Source organism: Eulemur rufifrons, chromosome 30 (assembly GCF_041146395.1).
Source record: "Eulemur rufifrons isolate Redbay chromosome 30, OSU_ERuf_1, whole genome shotgun sequence".
Lineage (NCBI taxonomy): Eukaryota > Metazoa > Chordata > Mammalia > Primates > Lemuridae > Eulemur > Eulemur rufifrons.
The window spans coordinates 53,506,423-53,523,307 of NC_091012.1; the positions used below are offsets into that span (position 1 = coordinate 53,506,423).

The window sequence follows — 16,885 nt, forward strand, 5'->3', positions numbered from 1 at the left end:
ATATGGTATATGCTTGTATCAAAATATAACATGTACTCTATGAACATGTACAATTATGCATCAATAAAAAAATTTTTAAAAAGTCATGATGGTATTATGGTATCCACAAATCACAGTTTATATAAATTTCTCATGAAAAACACAACTTACTCTTGAAAAAAGAGATGAAAATTATCACCCATACACATGAATTTAGTTAAAAATTAATACTTCTGATAGAGCATCTCAAGTAATTTTCTAATCAGAACTCAAATGAATGTTTACAATGCCTCCTGGAAGTATGCAAGAGGCAAATTATAGCTTACAGATTGAATGCATATGCCTGTACCCACGCAGGTACACACACAAATACTCTCTGTCTCTCTTGGTCAATATATAGTGAATGATTGAAAAGCATGTTCATCTCAGGTATCCTAAAAATAATATGGATTACTCACTACATGATCAAGTTTTCTGTAGTGGCTGGTATTGTTTATAGTGATAAATATATTAAACAGCTTGGTGATAGATATCTGGCCCAATTATCATTCACACAAGGCATGGCTTTGGTATTATAACCAGTGTCTGTTGTAGGTATATTTCACTGCAGAACATGCCTATTCACAGCATCCAGACCATCTGGGTATCTAATGCTCTGCTGCACATAAATATGGGCATACTCCCTCCCTGGGTGGCAAAAATGCAAGGCACTACTATCCCCCTCTCCTACTCCCGTGAAACTAGGGGAATTGGATTGAGATAGAAATGAGCAAGGCCTAAAGCAGGGGTAAAAGGCCTCCATACAACAGCAGGTGGACATGGGGAAATGATGACAGTGGGGGGTGGGGGGATGGTTTCAGACCAAGCCAAGAATAGAGACATGAGGACTGAGAAGCAGGAACAGCAGAGTGCTGGCCTGGGGTGCCCATCCAGGTTCCGTGAAGATGCATAGGAAGCAAAAGCAGTCTACAGATTTGGATATGCCAAATACATACAGACCAGGAGAGGCTGTGACAGAGACACTGTGAGAAATGCTGGGAAGCCCACAGAGATGAAGAGGTAGAGCAGGAGGATGAAGGAAAGAGAGGCAGAGACAGGGTCAGAAAGGAAGACTCAGGAGGGAGCACAGAGACCAGGACACCACACCACTCCCCTTTATCTGCTTTGCACTGAGGCATATAGGGCGGTCAGTGCAATTCTGGTGGCCCGGCTGTGCGACTGTGTCTCTTCAAGTATTTAACTTACAGAGAACCTGCACCCTACCACATAAAACCACAAGGAGAAAGAGCTAGAACGGCCTTCAGAAAATCTCTTCTGAATTTCTTATTTTAAAGTGGAGGAAATGGAGGCTCAGAGGAAGTGACTTACTCATTGTCACCGAGCCAGCATCGTCAAAGCTGTGAGGGCTAGAATCCTAGCTCCACGCTGGTATTTGTTTCCTACGTTGTTATCTCAAGTCAAAGAGCCCCTTAAATCTGTGGGCATATCTTTCACTGTCATCAAAGGGCATCGAACAGGCTGCAGCCCTTTGTTTTTGATGTGACATTTTCTACTTTCATGGAACAAAACGTTCAAGGATTGAAAGTACAGATAAAAAGATGGAAATGATTCAAAGAGAAAAAGAATAGCAATTGCTGCATTTTATAAATGTCAGAATGGTATGTTTTTACCTCATCATAGAACTCTGGATTTTGGTTGTGATGTGAGACAACAGCATAAGCATTTGTGGTAAAAACAGATCCTGCAGGTTTTCCGTAAATACACTGCAAAAGAAGAACACAGAGTCACCACTCTGAATGCAGGTCTTTAAATCTGATGCTATGGAACCACATACAGTTAGAGGCATCTGTGACCACAGGGCCACAGCCAAGCCCACCTGGCTCTCACCATGAGCCTGTAAATTCCAAATCATTTACACAGTCACTCCAACACCACCTCAGACAATGCCTAACTTAGCTGTATGGATGCTTTTGAATTTCTGGCCATCAAAGAAATGTAATTCCAAACTAGCTGACCATAAGAACCTACACACTTCTAACCGTCTGGAAGAAAAACATTCTCAAACCAGGCCCGTAAAGCTTACATCTCTCACGCTACTTGTGTTTCTTAATATGAGAGGTGCCCCCTCAGCCAGTCAGCAACATTTGTTGAATGCTCATTGTGCAGCAGGCAAGGTGAAGAGTTGGTTTTATTTTTTTAAAAGAAAGTTAGCAGACACATTCCTAGACTAAAGGAATTAAAAACTAAATGTGTATTAAGCTACAGACAAGCTTACTGTTCTCTCACATTTTTAAATGTGGTACTTTATGAGCCACTTTTATAAAAATCACTGGCTTTCTGTTATACCAATAAAATAAATGGTAAGGCTTTCTATGGTTCCATGGAAAGATCTGATTTCATTTCTAGTGTGAGTTTTTCACTTCCACGGGCCTAATAAGCTCAAGGATGAATATGGAGTCAGCATGCCAATATACTAATTGCCTCACTCTGTTACTTCAGAGCGAGCCTCCAGACCAGCTAAGAAACGAAACTGAGGCTCCATATGCATGAACATCCATCCTCTTCTTAAATATGGTTATGAAGGCAATTTGCAAGAACTGCTGGGAGGTAATCTAAGACTCTTGGGGTATACAAAGGATATTGCATGGAGGAAAAGGAACAGTTGTTCTCATCTCCACCAAAGGGAGAACCAGAGAAAATATACTGAATTCGAGCCAGCTAATCTTTAATTTAAGTTTCTCTGCAGGGAAAAAAAAATATCTTTTCAAAGGTAGGGGCCGTTAAACATTCAATGACTTAGGGGAATTCCAGCCTCTTACCCTAGGTGGTTTGAGTGTAAGACTAACCATCCGTCTGTCTGATTTAGGCTCAAGCTAGAGAAGTGAGGAACCACATAAACACGTCATGATGCCTAGATGTTCTCTGACTTTTCTTCCAGGTCTCTGATTAATGCGTTAAAGGGCAAAAAGCAAAAACCAGCTGAAAAGAGTAAAAATGGAAAGGCACTGTGATGGGACAGGTATTTATGGATTGCTGTATCAGATAAGACTGGGATTCTGCTTTTCGTAGATCACAGATCCAAGTTTGGAGGCACCATTTCACCAGTCATGGGGCAGAAGTCATTTCTCAGATCAAAGCAGACATGCTGTGCTTCTGTCAGCTCAAAGCCTGTTCAGGTTTCAAGGAGAAAGGAGCTTATAGTCCCCTGTTGGTACCATTATAAGCTACCAGGTCATAAGAAAATGACCTTGTGATTGGGCACTAGAACCAACGCAAAATAAAAGTGGCACAAAAGCCAAACCTGGTATACGAAGCTCACCCATTTTTAAAGCTATACATGCTCCTACCTTATTTTGTTATTTATTACTATTTAAACTAACCCTTGGCCAGGCGCAGTGGCTCACGCCTTTAATCCTAGCACTCTGGGAGGCCAAGGCAGGAGGATCACGCGAGGTCAGGAGTTCAAGACCAGCCTGAGCAAGAGCAAGACCCCGTCTCTACTAAAAATAGAAAGAAATTATCTGGCCAACTAAAAATATATATAGAAAAAATTAGCTGGGCATGGTGGCGCATGCCTGTAGTCCCAGCTACTCGGGAGGCTGAGGCAGGAGGATTGCTTGAGCCCAGGAGTTTGAGGTTGCTGTGAGCTAGGCTGATGCCATGGCACTCACTCTAGCCCGGGCAACAAAGCAAGACTCTGTCTCCAAAAAAAAAAAAAAACACCTAACCCTTATAGTTAATGTGTAAGAATAGAAGAAAACATTACATTTGTCAGGTATAGTACATTTTCTTTTTGATGTTTAAACAAATTAAACTTAAACTTAAAGCATGAGACAACCAAGTACCAAAATCTCCATCTTTGCTTATCAGTATCATAAACAAACCTTTAGAGCACTAGCGTCACTGTCATCTGAATCCCGGAATTCCACACAGACTGCAATGTTCCTCGCCTAAAATGATTAATCGTCCAAAATGAGTCACACAATTAGAAGATTATAAATAACATTTTCTACTCTAAAAAATGTATAGTTCATACTGTTTACCTTGGCAAATGTTTTCTGGCTATCGTATTTTAATTGCAAGGGATATACATACAGATGGTTTTTGTAAATTGTAAATGGATAACAATATTTTGTCATTTCTGGAACAAACTCTTCAACCTCCACAGTAATATTTTGACAATTCTTTTCAAAAGGCTTCAAGGGCACATATGAAGAAGTAATACAATCTATAGTAGGGAAAAAACAGGCAAAGATCATACAGTTTAACAATCATTAACACATTCTTACATTTATAAAAATATACATGGATTGTGTTCTCAAAGAGTGATTTAAAAAACAGAATTCTTAGTAAATCACAAAAAGTCATACAACCACTTTAAGCACCCAAAAAGACAAGATAGAGTAGCCTGATGCTGATTTTAGTGGAACCCTTCACATCAGACGTGGATTGCTATTTCATTCTCAATGTCGAGTGATTTGCCAAATATAACACATCATAATTTTGACAAATTTAAACTCTGCAAAGAAATCCATTTCATTTTCCCTCCTGTGGCTGCAATTTAGCTTTCACTGCAAATTTTTATTGGTATCAGGGAAATAACGGTAAATTTATGCCTCCAATTAGCTCATGGCAAATCACTTTTAAAAAGTTAACTTGGTGCAGGTGCAAATTTTCACCTAAGAAATAATGGAAGTCTTTTGAAACTACAGATCTTATGATGTGTTATCAATAATAAATTCAATATTCCCCAATGTGAAAAATACTAAACCTCAGAGAAGTTTAGCAGTGTATGTTACTGAAGTAGGTTATTCATATACTTAGGAGGCTCTAAAACTGTTGGTCCTCATTGCAGAGGGGTAGCCACAAAGAAGGAAGACCCAGGGAGAGTTGGACCTGAAACAGAGTATTTTTTTTGTTGGATTTGTTTTTCTATTATAGCAATACATACTTATAGTAGAGGATCTGAAGGTATAACGTAAAGAAAGACAGTAACAATTGATCATTCTACTATCCAGAGACAACTCCTGTTAAGATTTTGGCATATTTTCTTCTAGTGTTCTTTTCTATGCATGGTTTATATAGTAATATAAAACTCCTTCTCTATGCATAGAACTTTATCTTGATTTTTAGACATTTTATTTGATGTCTTATTCCGTAAACTCATTGTTAACATCGGTTTTAATGGCTGCAATAAAGTTTCATGGTATCAGTGTACTGTGATTATCTCAACCACACTGACAGTATTGTTTCTGGTTTTCCCCCAATATAAGTAATACTGCAAAGAATATCTTTATGCATAAACTCCTGTCTATATTTCAAATTATTTCTTTAGGAAAGAATAATCCTTTGTACTCTTAGATGTTTTGAAATGTAAATTGGATACCATTCCCCTGCTTAGAATCCTTTAGTGACTTCTCACACACTTAATACAATCCGATCTTTTCAGGCATTACCATGGTCTGTACAATTCCTTGCATGACCTGATCCTTCCTACTTCATCTCCTGTCTCCACTGTTCCCATCACATACTACACCAGAGCCACATTGGCTTCTTTTCTGCTCATACAAACCCAGCTTGGTCCTACCTCAAGGTCTTTACAACATACATGATGCCCCCAGTCTGGAATATACTGTCTCTTCAATTCCTTAGCTTAAGAGAGGCCTTCCCTGGCAAGCCTTTTTGAAGCAGCTCACCCCTATCATGAGCTAAAATTACTCATTTATATTTTGCTCATTTGCTATCTGTCACTCCTTCTAGACCCTAAACTCCATAAGTTTAAAGCATAGTAGGTATGCAATGTTTATTCAATAGATACTTATCTAGTGAATGAATGGATAGATGGAATCTCAAAATTGGAATGCCTTAATTATGAACATCTATGGATATCTATTGCCAAACTGTACCCTACTCATGATAGGTGATGGTGCCCGGCCAAAACCTAGCCAGCATTAGATAGTTTCACTTTAAACATTTTTGTAAATTTGACAGATAAGCAAAAGCATGTTGTTTTAATTTGCATTAGTGGCATTATTACTAAGATTGAATATTTTCCAAATATTTACCAGCTACTTCATTTTATCTCCCGCAAATTGCCTTTTGTGTCTTCTATCCATTTTTCTCCTGGGTTCTTAGATTCTTGTCCTTAGACAAGAAAAGAAATCCTCCTCCTTTTTGATCTCTTAGTTGATGACAGAAGTAGACACTTATCCAAGGCAAAAGGCAGCAGAAACTGAGTGGGGCACACTCACAACATCATATATATGTAACAGCATCTGATAAAATCAACTTAATTCACTTCCTAATCTGTAACTATTCATCATGTACACTGGGGTTGGAAAGTGTCCCCTGCTCCCAAAATTCACATCCATCTGGAACCTTACAATGTGACTTTATTTGGAAATAGGGTCTTTGCAGATGTAACTAGGTAAGATGAGGTCATCCTGGATAAAGGTCGGCCCTAAATCCAATGACTGGTGTCCTTATAAGAAGGCCATGTGATGACAGAGGCATTGGAGTGATGTAGCTACATGTCAACAGATGCCAAGGATAGCCAGGAACTACTAGTAGCTAGAAAGAGGCAAGGAATAATTCTTCCCTAGAGCATTCAGAGGAAGCATAGCCCTGCCAACACCTTGATTTTAGGCTTCTAGCATCCAGAACTGTAAAAGAATAAATTTCTGTTGTCTTAAGCCATCCAGTTCGTAATACTTTGTTATGGAAGCCCTAGGAAACTAATATACCATGTAAACCTCAATAAAAATATTGAAAAGATAAAAACCTGAGATCCAAACATAACCCTTAAGGTTTATTTGCAATATGTTCTTACTTGCTAAATCCACAGGAACACATTCTACTGTGATGTTTAGCTGCCCAGGAATAATCTGCAATTTTGTCTTTTCTGGCCTAGGTACAAAATAAGAATATTTTAGAGTTAAAAATCACTGGTTACCCTACATCCAAACTTAAAATTTTAAGCATTGTCTTTTTCCTATACACATGATTCACAATCATTTTAAGAAATTGATAAATTCATCTATTATTTTCATTTATTGCAGAAACACCACAAACTTACTTCTTGTATTCTGAGAGCAACTTGAGAATGTCTTCATTTGAAAGCTTGCTACTGTCTTGTTTATACAAAGGAGAAAATCTCCCGTCCAGATCCAGAGAGCCTTGAATATCTTTGAAAATGGGTCTAAAACAGTAACAGAAGCAGTTTTTAAAAAAATTCTTAAGCATTGATAAATTAAGATAAAATTAGCATTGGTGAGAATATAAAATGGCGAAACCACTTTGGAAACAGTTTGGCAGTTTCTCATTAAGTTACTCTGTGATCTTTCATTTCAACTCCTAGGCATATTTCTACATGCTACATGAATGTTCACAGATTTATTTGTTATAGCTCCAAATTAGTAATAACCCAGATATTCATCAACAAGGGAATGGATAGAAAAATTGTGGCATTTTCATACAATGGAAAACTACTCAAAATGAAATACTAATGCACACGGCAATACGATGAACCTCAAAAACATACCGAGCACAAAAAACCAAACATGAAAGTACACACTGCACGATTCCATTTATAGAAAGGTCTAGAATAGAGAAAAGTCATCTATAGTAATAGATTGGTGTTCGCCTGGGGTGGGGTGGGATTGTTGACTGGACAGGGGTGTAAGGAAACTTTCAGGGGGGATAGACATGTTCTCTATCTTGGTTGGGGTGGTAGTTACATGACTGTATACATCTGTGAAAATCCATCAAGCTGGACATTTAAAATGTGTGCATTTTATCAAAGGTAAAGAATATCTCCATAAAGTTCACAAAAATTAAATTAGATCTTTAAGAAACATTTATATAGAGAGATTACAACATACAGCTGTTCCTTCTGTATCCATGGGTTCTACATCCATGGATTCAACTAACCAAGGATCAAAAATATTTGGAAAAAAGAATTGCATCTGTACTGAACATGTACAGATTTTTCCTGTCATTATTCCCTAAACAATAAAGTATAACAACTACTCATATAGCATTTACATTGTATTTGGTATTGTAAGTAATCTACAGATGATTTAAAGTATACAGGAGGATGTGCATAGTTTATATGCAAATATTACACCATTTTTTTTTTTTATCAGGGACTTGGGCATCCATAGATTTTGATACACGAAAAAGGTCCTGGGGTCAATCCCCCATGGATACCACGGGATGACTATATATATAGAGTTTGTCATATGAATTTGAATTATTCCCTCCCCCTCTTCTTCTTCCATTTTTAAGCAGCTATTTTATTGCTACAATGGAAAGTAATATACAGGTACCCAACACAATGGAAGTAGCTCTAGTCAGAAACATAATTCCCCCTGGCAGAGCCTCTGAAGATGTGGTTATAGGCATTAACCCCATTGTTCCTACTTGTAAGCATACCTCCTTTATTTCCAGTAAACAGGGGTTTATCATACATCTTTTAAATACTCCAGCCAATCCTTTTGAGTGAGTTCCTGCTACAGCTGACAACCAAAAACAACTCAGAAGGCAAAAAATAGCATAATTCCTCATCAGAACTAGGATGAAAGCTTCTAACTTTGCAGAGTTCAAAATGATTACAATTTTTCTACTGGTAAAACAGCATCAAGCAGCTACTGCGACTGACCAAAGAGGGGCAGTATGCCATGGTGGTCTAGAGTCCGCTCTGAAGTCAGGTGCTCTGAGTTCTGATCCCTGCTCTGCCACATGCTGTGTGAACTTGGGCAAGGATTTCTGTCTTTGTCTTTCTTTTTTACCTCTGTGCCTCAGTTTTCTCACCTCCAAGATGGGGATAATAGCACTCACCCGTTAAGACAATGTACATTGAGCACTTAGACCAGTGCCTTGACAGAGTTAGCAGTTAATAACTATCAACAATAATAGCAGCAGCAATTGACTTTTCAGGCCGGGGCATTACAAGTATGGTTATATTTACAAGCCATACTTCACCTCCTATAATGGCCACATAAACCAACCTCTGCTACTCTTTACTATTCACCTATCCTTGGCTATCATTTCTTTTTACCAGATAAACAAAGACAATGGTGACTTCTCATCTACCAACAAACGTATCGAGACCTTCCCAAAAAAGAAATGATTATAAATAGTGACAGATAAAAAGAGTTAATTAACTTAGACTCTCCTACACTTATGCTACTCCCCAGTACCCACTGAACATAATTGATTGAATTATTCAGAACATGGTGCCCTTTCCCCAGAAGTTCCAGTGAGTTGTACAGGTTGTACCACAAACAAGCGAGTGAACCTGTACTTCAAAGGGAGGCAAAAAAAGAAATATGTTTTAAATCATCACTGCATGTAGACTTACAAACTTTGGAGAAAATAATGTAACCTACCATCAGATATGAGGTATAAATAACACATGCTTCCAAATATGCTGCCCCCAAAGGGTTGGCAGAATTTGTCATCAGGAAATAAGAAAATCTATTAGTTAATTCACACTTGCATTTAATGACTGCATTATTTGTCTTTGAATTTTTAGTACATTTTCTAGAATTATTCTATGATCGTTTTTCAAAGCATAAACCCAGCCAACTCTGAAATAGTGGGCATACTGTACATAATTCACTATAATTTCTGGTTTTCTGGAAAAAAATTCCACCACTTTAGCAAATAAGCTCTGCTTTAAAATGTAGTAAAATTTAAGTGGTGTCAGTCAATCAGTAGCCTGAGCCAAAGAAAACTTCCCTAAAGCAAGACATATGAAAATATGAGAGGGTCTTTGATGCAGAGCAAATTCTAAGAGAAAGGAATTCTTATATCCCAAGTGTCCCAAGATACAACTGGTCTGCCAGACAGAGACTGCCGAATGCTGGTAAAGACAACAGCCCTCAACTTCACACATGAGCGTGAACGAAAGGGTTAGGATTGTATTTGTACAAACCTGGCAGCCCAAGCAAAGGGCATTCTGTATTGTCCAAGGCGGCTACACACTTGCTTAGCTGTCCTGTGCACCTTCTGGGCCGTCTAAAGTCAAAAATAAGAAGATAGGCTCATATTTGTTCACACTGCCATTGACCCTCCCAGAAAAATAACTTCCCCAAGTTACCAATACAAAACATCAAAAATACAGAAAAAATACAGAGATAGCACAAATAGAGGAGCACACAGCAGCTACCCATTTTCTAAGACCAAAGTATTTCATAAAGGTTTTGCATTTTGTCATTAACAGAGCCTTCGCCATTATATTAATAAGACAGACAAAAATAAAAATAGATGGGGGGCACATTTTGCACCAAAGACTTCTACTGGAAAAATCTTCAGCAGTTTTAATGTGTATTTCCTTTCACACAGCAGGTAGATGCTCCTGATTCTTGGGAGAAGTTTGTTCTGGATACAGTTGACCTTTCTACTCCCCAAGATAAGGAATAAGTGACCAAGAGTCAACGCAATTAGTGTGTGCAGGAGCTGCTGTTTGCACGGGCACTCAGAGTTGACAAAAGAGATAAACTGCCTATAGAGTCTAAACAGGCTGCGAAGTGCCGGCTGCATGCTTATCCCCAGGGATACAGAAGGCTAGAGGCTTTTATCTATACTGTTGAGATATTTTCCCCCCACAAATTAGTCACATCTCATCAGCATCTTCCACTTAATAAACACTATTTGGATACACAACAAAATGCCACACACAACAGATTGACACTTTATAAATAAGCAGTAGCTGGAGTGCCACTAATGAACGGAACCACGAATCCTTTCCCTCCCTGGGCCTCAGATTTCTCATTTATACAATAAGAGAATGCAATTAGATCGATGATTTGCAAATGGTTAGATTTCATAATCCATAAATTTGGATGGTGATATAGGGTTGCCAACTTTAATATTGCCACTTAAGGACATTCAACAAAATAAAATAAAAAATCCCTACCATTTACTATGCCAACATTTCATGAAATAAAGATAGGCATAACCTTTAAAAAAGGAGGAAAGGAAAAAATCTGAGTAAAGGGCAGCCCTTCAAATTAAATACGTTTAGCTCCATGAAATGCTCACTGTCTGTTTTTCTTTTCTCATTTTATCACAGACAGGAGTAAAGCTGGGTATGGACTGGCATTTGGGAGCAACAGGACTGGATTGTCTTATCCTCCCAGCTCTGACATTCTAGGGCTGTATGCAAGGCTGTGAGTAAGGAAAGAGTGGCTATTGCCAAGGATGCCATGCCAACTAGCAGATGTTGCCTAAAAGCCTTTAGCTTTTATTCTGATAAGCAAGCAGAAATCAGATTGTCCTGTTAACTGAACATAAACAAAAGGGGGAAAAACTCACTATGTTCAAGCTTTGGCATACATACTCACATAGCATACAATATTTTCAGAATATATAGCATGCTTAGAGACTATGGTCCCCCCTCCATCCTCCAAGAGGGGTGATTGACAATGTTATTTATTTTTTTTTATTTTTTTTTTTTTGAGACAGAGTGTCGCTTTGTTGCCCAGGCTAGAGTGAGTGCTGTGGCGTCAGCCTAGCTCACAGCAACCTCAAACGCCTGGGCTTAAGCAATCCTACTGCCTCAGCCTCCCGAGTAGCTGGGACTACAGGCATGCGCCACCATGCCCGGCTAATTTTTTTTTTTTCTATATATATTTTAGTTGGCCAGATAATTTCTTTCTATTTTTAGTAGAGACGAGGTCTCGCTCATTGCTCAGGCTGGTCTTGAACTCCTGACCTCAAGCGATCCACCCGCCTCGGCCTCCCAGAGTGCTAGGATTACAGGCGTGAGCCACCGCGCCCGGCCGACAATGTTATTTAAAATATCAGTAAAAGGTACATTCCACATTAAACTGAAATGTATATAAATGAGCTTTACAATTTACCTTTATAGGATCTGAATTTTTGATGTAAGGTTCTGCACAGTGTGTAATGTTTCCCTGTAGCACCTTTTCAATTCTTGCAACCAGAAAAATTTCAGGATGTGGATTCGTCACTGAGAAAATTCCCTAGAAAAAAGTTACTTCCATTAGACGTTTTTATGTAACCTCGTACATACAACTATTTGGTTAATGATTCCTAGCAGGTGTTTAATATAGAATGTTGATATTCGACAAAGGATTGTGTTCAGGGTCCTAGAAATAGGTAGCATTTCCTTTCATACAGTTTTCAAAGCTCCCAATGTTCCTTCCAAAATGTAATATTTTGTCACCAACTTCACATCTATTAGTCCCAAAGTGTAGGTGTAACCAATGTTGCTTTACCCCTTCTGTTTGCCTGTGTTTGCAAGGTGAGTTCTTAGGCCTAATTAATATGATGTGCATTGTTTGGCTTAATTGGCATGTGTTAAAATAGCGTGCATTTCTCAAGTGTAACTAGATATGCAGTTTTAAATGCAGATGCATGTAACTCCAGGACAATTCACTCCCATTTAATTAATACTAACTGAAGCTAAGAAGGAAGAAAATACTTTACAGCTCTAACATATAAATTAAATCACCCTCTAGAAAACATTCCTTTATTGCAGTCAAAGAGCTCTGGTGCTTTCAATGTAAGGAGAGGAAACAGAGGATCCAAAACTCATTTTGTCCCTGTACACTTTAAGTGTGCTAATGTAGATGCAACCAAAGTTACATGAGTTTTCTTTGAATTAATATGGAACAACCATATCATCCTGTCCAATTTGGCCCCTGCCAAATAAAATATCCTCTACATACCATGTGAGTTGGTTATGTCTGTTGTTTAAAGAAGCACCACACAAATGAATCTGAGTGGAAAAATCCATCACTGGGTCTCTACCAAGTTTTCTTTTTCTACTTGGTATACTACCAACTTTGTTAATAAAGAGCTTTCCAGTTTTCAAAGCATTTCAGACACGTTATCTCATTTGTTCCAGATAGAACTCTCGGAGGTACACAGGGAAGAACAGAAAATTGAGTGTTAAGAGGCTAGTAATTCCCCCAAAGTCAAACAGCTTGTAAGGAGACCAGGTAATGGCTGGCTCAGCTTCGCATTCCCAAGCAGCACGCATAGGACAAAGTGGTTAAAAATTACTTGGGAGTCAAATTTCCTGGGTTCAAATTCTGGCTCCATCATTTATGGGTTTAGGCCAAGTCACATTCTCTCTAAGTCTCAAGTTTCTCATCTATGAAATGGGGATGATGATAGTAATAGTGATTCCATGCACTTCTTAAATGGAATAAATGAAATAATACACATCAGGTACCTCGTTATCACTAGGGTAGCCCATCGAAGCATCTCAAGGTCACGGAACTTGCCCTCCAGTACTGCTGGGAACATGCTGCTCGAGCTATGAGACCAGGCTGGCGTCCTGCCCGCGCTGCCCCTGCAGAAGGTATGCTGAGCAGCGTACCTTGAGTGCAATCTTATGCTAACTGCCATGCAACCATGCTAGACGATTTTTGTGCCTTATCTCATTCAGTCTTCATAAAAACTTTCTGACGTAGGCACCAGTATATGCATTTTACAGATTAAGAAATGGAGGCTCAGAGAGGTTTATGCAGCAAGTGAGTGAGTGAAGATTGCAGCTCAGGCTTCCAGACTACACAGCCCATGCTACATACTGCCCCTCAACCGTGAGGCTCATGTGTCCAACATCTCACATGATGAGGCCGGATTAGATTTAGTAATACTGGTTATTGCTATAGCTAACATTTACTGAGCACCTGTTTCCCACTCCCAGTACTCTAGGCCTTTCCCCACACTGATGTCAACAATGACTGTTATGATTTTAAGCTTTTTGACAATTGATAAAAGCATGCTGTTTTCACTTGTTTATCTGAGATCATTGTTGCTGCTACTATTCCCAGCTGCTATGCAGCATTGAGCAAAACCAGTGTGCCTGTTGCAGTGCTGACTGCTTTCTGGGGACAGCACACCTTGTCAGAGCCTCAGAACAGCCCTTGGATGCAGGTACTATCATTACCTCCACTTTAGGGATAAGGCATAAGACATAGGGATGTTCACTTTCTAACTGACCAGGGATTCCAAAGTGGGGGGCCTCTCTGGGGCTGTTTTAACTTTTGTCCCATCAGTTTCTAACCCTCTCCCTGTCCCCAGAATGCAGAAAGTGGCCAGAGAGCACCCAGGAATCCCATGTAGAAGTCTGGCCGTTTAGGGCCAGTCCTCCTTTCCCACCAAGGAGGCATGGATATGCCCCTGACCCCAGGGCAACTCTCACCCACTTCATGCCCCTTCCCTCAAGAAAATGGGTCAGGTCTCCTCACCCCAGCCCCCAGCACTTACACAGCCCCCAGGACATGCCAAGGCATGTGGTGGTGTTACATACTTCAGCACTGAATTACATTCTGTCTAATATTGTTGATCGAGTTCTTTCAAACAGACCTAGGGTTCAAATCCTATCTTCACCCCTCTAGCTATACAATCGCAGGCAGCTTACTTAACCCCCCTGAGCTTCAGTTTCTTCATCTGTAACAGCAATAATTATACCATTTCACAAGACTATTATGATTACAGGAGACACCTATGGAAAATGCTAGCACACAGGAGATATTTTTTTTTTTTTTTTTTTTTTTGAGACAGAGTCTCACTCTGTTGCCCGGGCTAGAGTGAGTGCCGTGGCGTCAGCCTAGCTCACAGCAACCTCAAACTCCTGGGCTCAAGCGATCCTACTGCCTCAGCCTCCCAAGTAGCTGGGACTACAGGCATGCGCCACCATGCCCAGCTAATTTTTTTGTATATATATATTTTAGTTGTCCATATAATTTCGTTCTATTTTTAGTAGAGACGGGGTCTCACTCTTGCTCAGGCTGGTCTCGAACTCCTGACCTCAAGCGATCCACCCGCCTCGGCCTCCCAGAGTGCTAGGATTACAGGCGTGAGCCACCGCGCCCGGCCAGGAGATATTTTTTAAATGTTGATTTTCTTCCTGACCTAGATTACAAGCTGGATGACAACTGAAACTGCAATGTAAACTTCCCACATCGAACATACAATTGAGTAGTACATTGAAATAATACAATAAATACATCACTACCTTAAAAGGACTATTTGGTATTATACAGGAAATTTTAAACACATAATTCAGTAGCAGGTTCTCCAATACTTATACTACTGTACTTGCTCAATTCTTCTTTTAAAAGCATCCACCAGCGTGGTGGAATATTCACATATGTGACAACTATAGTGCAAGTAACAAACTAAGCAGTTATAAAGGAACAAGGGCCAACTTGGGAAAAAGCTACCACAGATCCATGTCCCCAAAAGCATAGTAACAGCATATAGAAAGAAGTCTTTTGCTACCATTTGGTAATCTGTATCAATGGGTACAATCTTTGCCCCAGAAAATCCCAATGCTTGGAATTTATTCTAAAGAGATAATACAACAAATGAGCTAAGATGTATGCACAGGAATGTCCAATGTAGCATTGTTCATGATATAAAATAATTAGAAATATCCTAAGTACCTAAATCAATGGGATACCATGTTAGCCTTTAATACAAATGGGATTGATTTACAGATATAGATATAGAATGATAAACATGATATTAAATGAATACAGTAGGTATAAAAGCATGAAACTGACATAATTTTTATAAGAATATACATAATGTACTAACTTGTATATTACCAAAATGTTAATAGTTATTATCTATGGGTGGTAATTTTTACTTTCTCCTTTTTTTTTTTCTTTAAAGACAAATTTCAGTAAGCTTTTATTCAGTCTTCCAATTTCCCACAGCTGGGGGAGGCAAGGGTCAGGAGCTTTACCAATCTTTGTCTCTATTCTAAATTAATTATAATATCACCATAATTGGACATAATTTAATTTCAATTATACAAACACTGCTCAGTAAAATCTGGAATACCTTGAATACCTTCCGTATCAATATAATTAAGCACAAAAAGTGTAAAAATATATCTACTTTCTTCTCCATACTTCTTATATTGTTTGGATTTTCTACATAAGAATGTATTTATCTTTATAATCAGAAAAAAGGGAACATTTTTATTGTGGGAAAAATAAATCAACTTACAACGTGAGCAGTTTTGTTCATATGCCTTTTCCACTTTAATTCTACGCCATGCTCTCATTTCCTTTTAGCTACGAAAGTCTAGAGGGCAGACCATCAATTCTGCTCCACCTAACCTCTTATGGCCTCCAGTCTGCTCAGAGGTCAGAATGCCAAGCAACTGTTAGGATCTTTCTATAGGGGATTCTTTGCACCAGATAAGACAGAAGAGAACAGCAGTACAGCTGTGACACAAGCCGTTCCCTCCCGTTGCATTTCAAGCACAACCCTTTGTATCAACAGCCCATATGCTCCATTGAAACAACCTACTTATAATGGACTTGACAATTAGGGGCAAGAGAGTTAATGTATAGTCAATTTTTCTTCAAAAAACTCAAACCTTTCAAGCACCGATTGCCTTGCTCAGAAATATGCATGAGTGTGCATGTGTGGGGTGTGTCTGCATTCTATCTCACAAAATACTTCCTTTCAGTCTCTCACATCCTGGTCCCATTAAAAATGTTACTTTGCCAACGTGTTACTAGCATGTTCAGTGGTTTCCATTTTTCCCCCCAACTTAAGTCACCGGAAAAAGACAAACCTTACAAGAGATGGAATGCCATGAAAACGCTGGCCTGAAACCATGAAATAATGCAAGGGCATTGCTGATTCTTATTCTGAATGTGCTATCAAGGCTAAAGATCATTCGGTTACCTGTTTTATGTAGCGTAACTGAGACTCAGCAATTCCATGAATGAAAGCCTCGGATGAAGGGCCCTTTGGATTGCTGTCACTGGCGAGTTGGGTTGACGTGCCCCACAGCATTTCACGGACAGATGGGGGATTCAGATCTATGTGAAAGTCAGCTGAAATCTTACAATTGTTCTTTACATCAAATAAGGCAAGATTGATAAAAAAGGGCTCGACCTGA

At 39.1% G+C, this 16,885-nt stretch overlaps 1 protein-coding gene across 1 annotated transcript in view; it reads right to left on the bottom strand.

Moving 5' to 3' along the window:
* The window catches only part of DOCK11 (dedicator of cytokinesis 11), a 172,496-nt gene that overhangs the window by 88,713 nt on the left and 66,898 nt on the right, over positions 1-16,885 (bottom strand). The window contains exons 12-19 of the mRNA XM_069462875.1: positions 16,669-16,881; positions 11,847-11,969; positions 9,917-9,999; positions 7,055-7,177; positions 6,809-6,885; positions 4,023-4,207; positions 3,864-3,929; positions 1,650-1,742 (exon numbers count right to left, since the gene is read on the bottom strand). Coding sequence (XP_069318976.1) covers positions 1,650-1,742; positions 3,864-3,929; positions 4,023-4,207; positions 6,809-6,885; positions 7,055-7,177; positions 9,917-9,999; positions 11,847-11,969; positions 16,669-16,881 — 963 coding nt within the window. The remainder of the gene's footprint in view (positions 1-1,649; positions 1,743-3,863; positions 3,930-4,022; positions 4,208-6,808; positions 6,886-7,054; positions 7,178-9,916; positions 10,000-11,846; positions 11,970-16,668; positions 16,882-16,885) is intronic.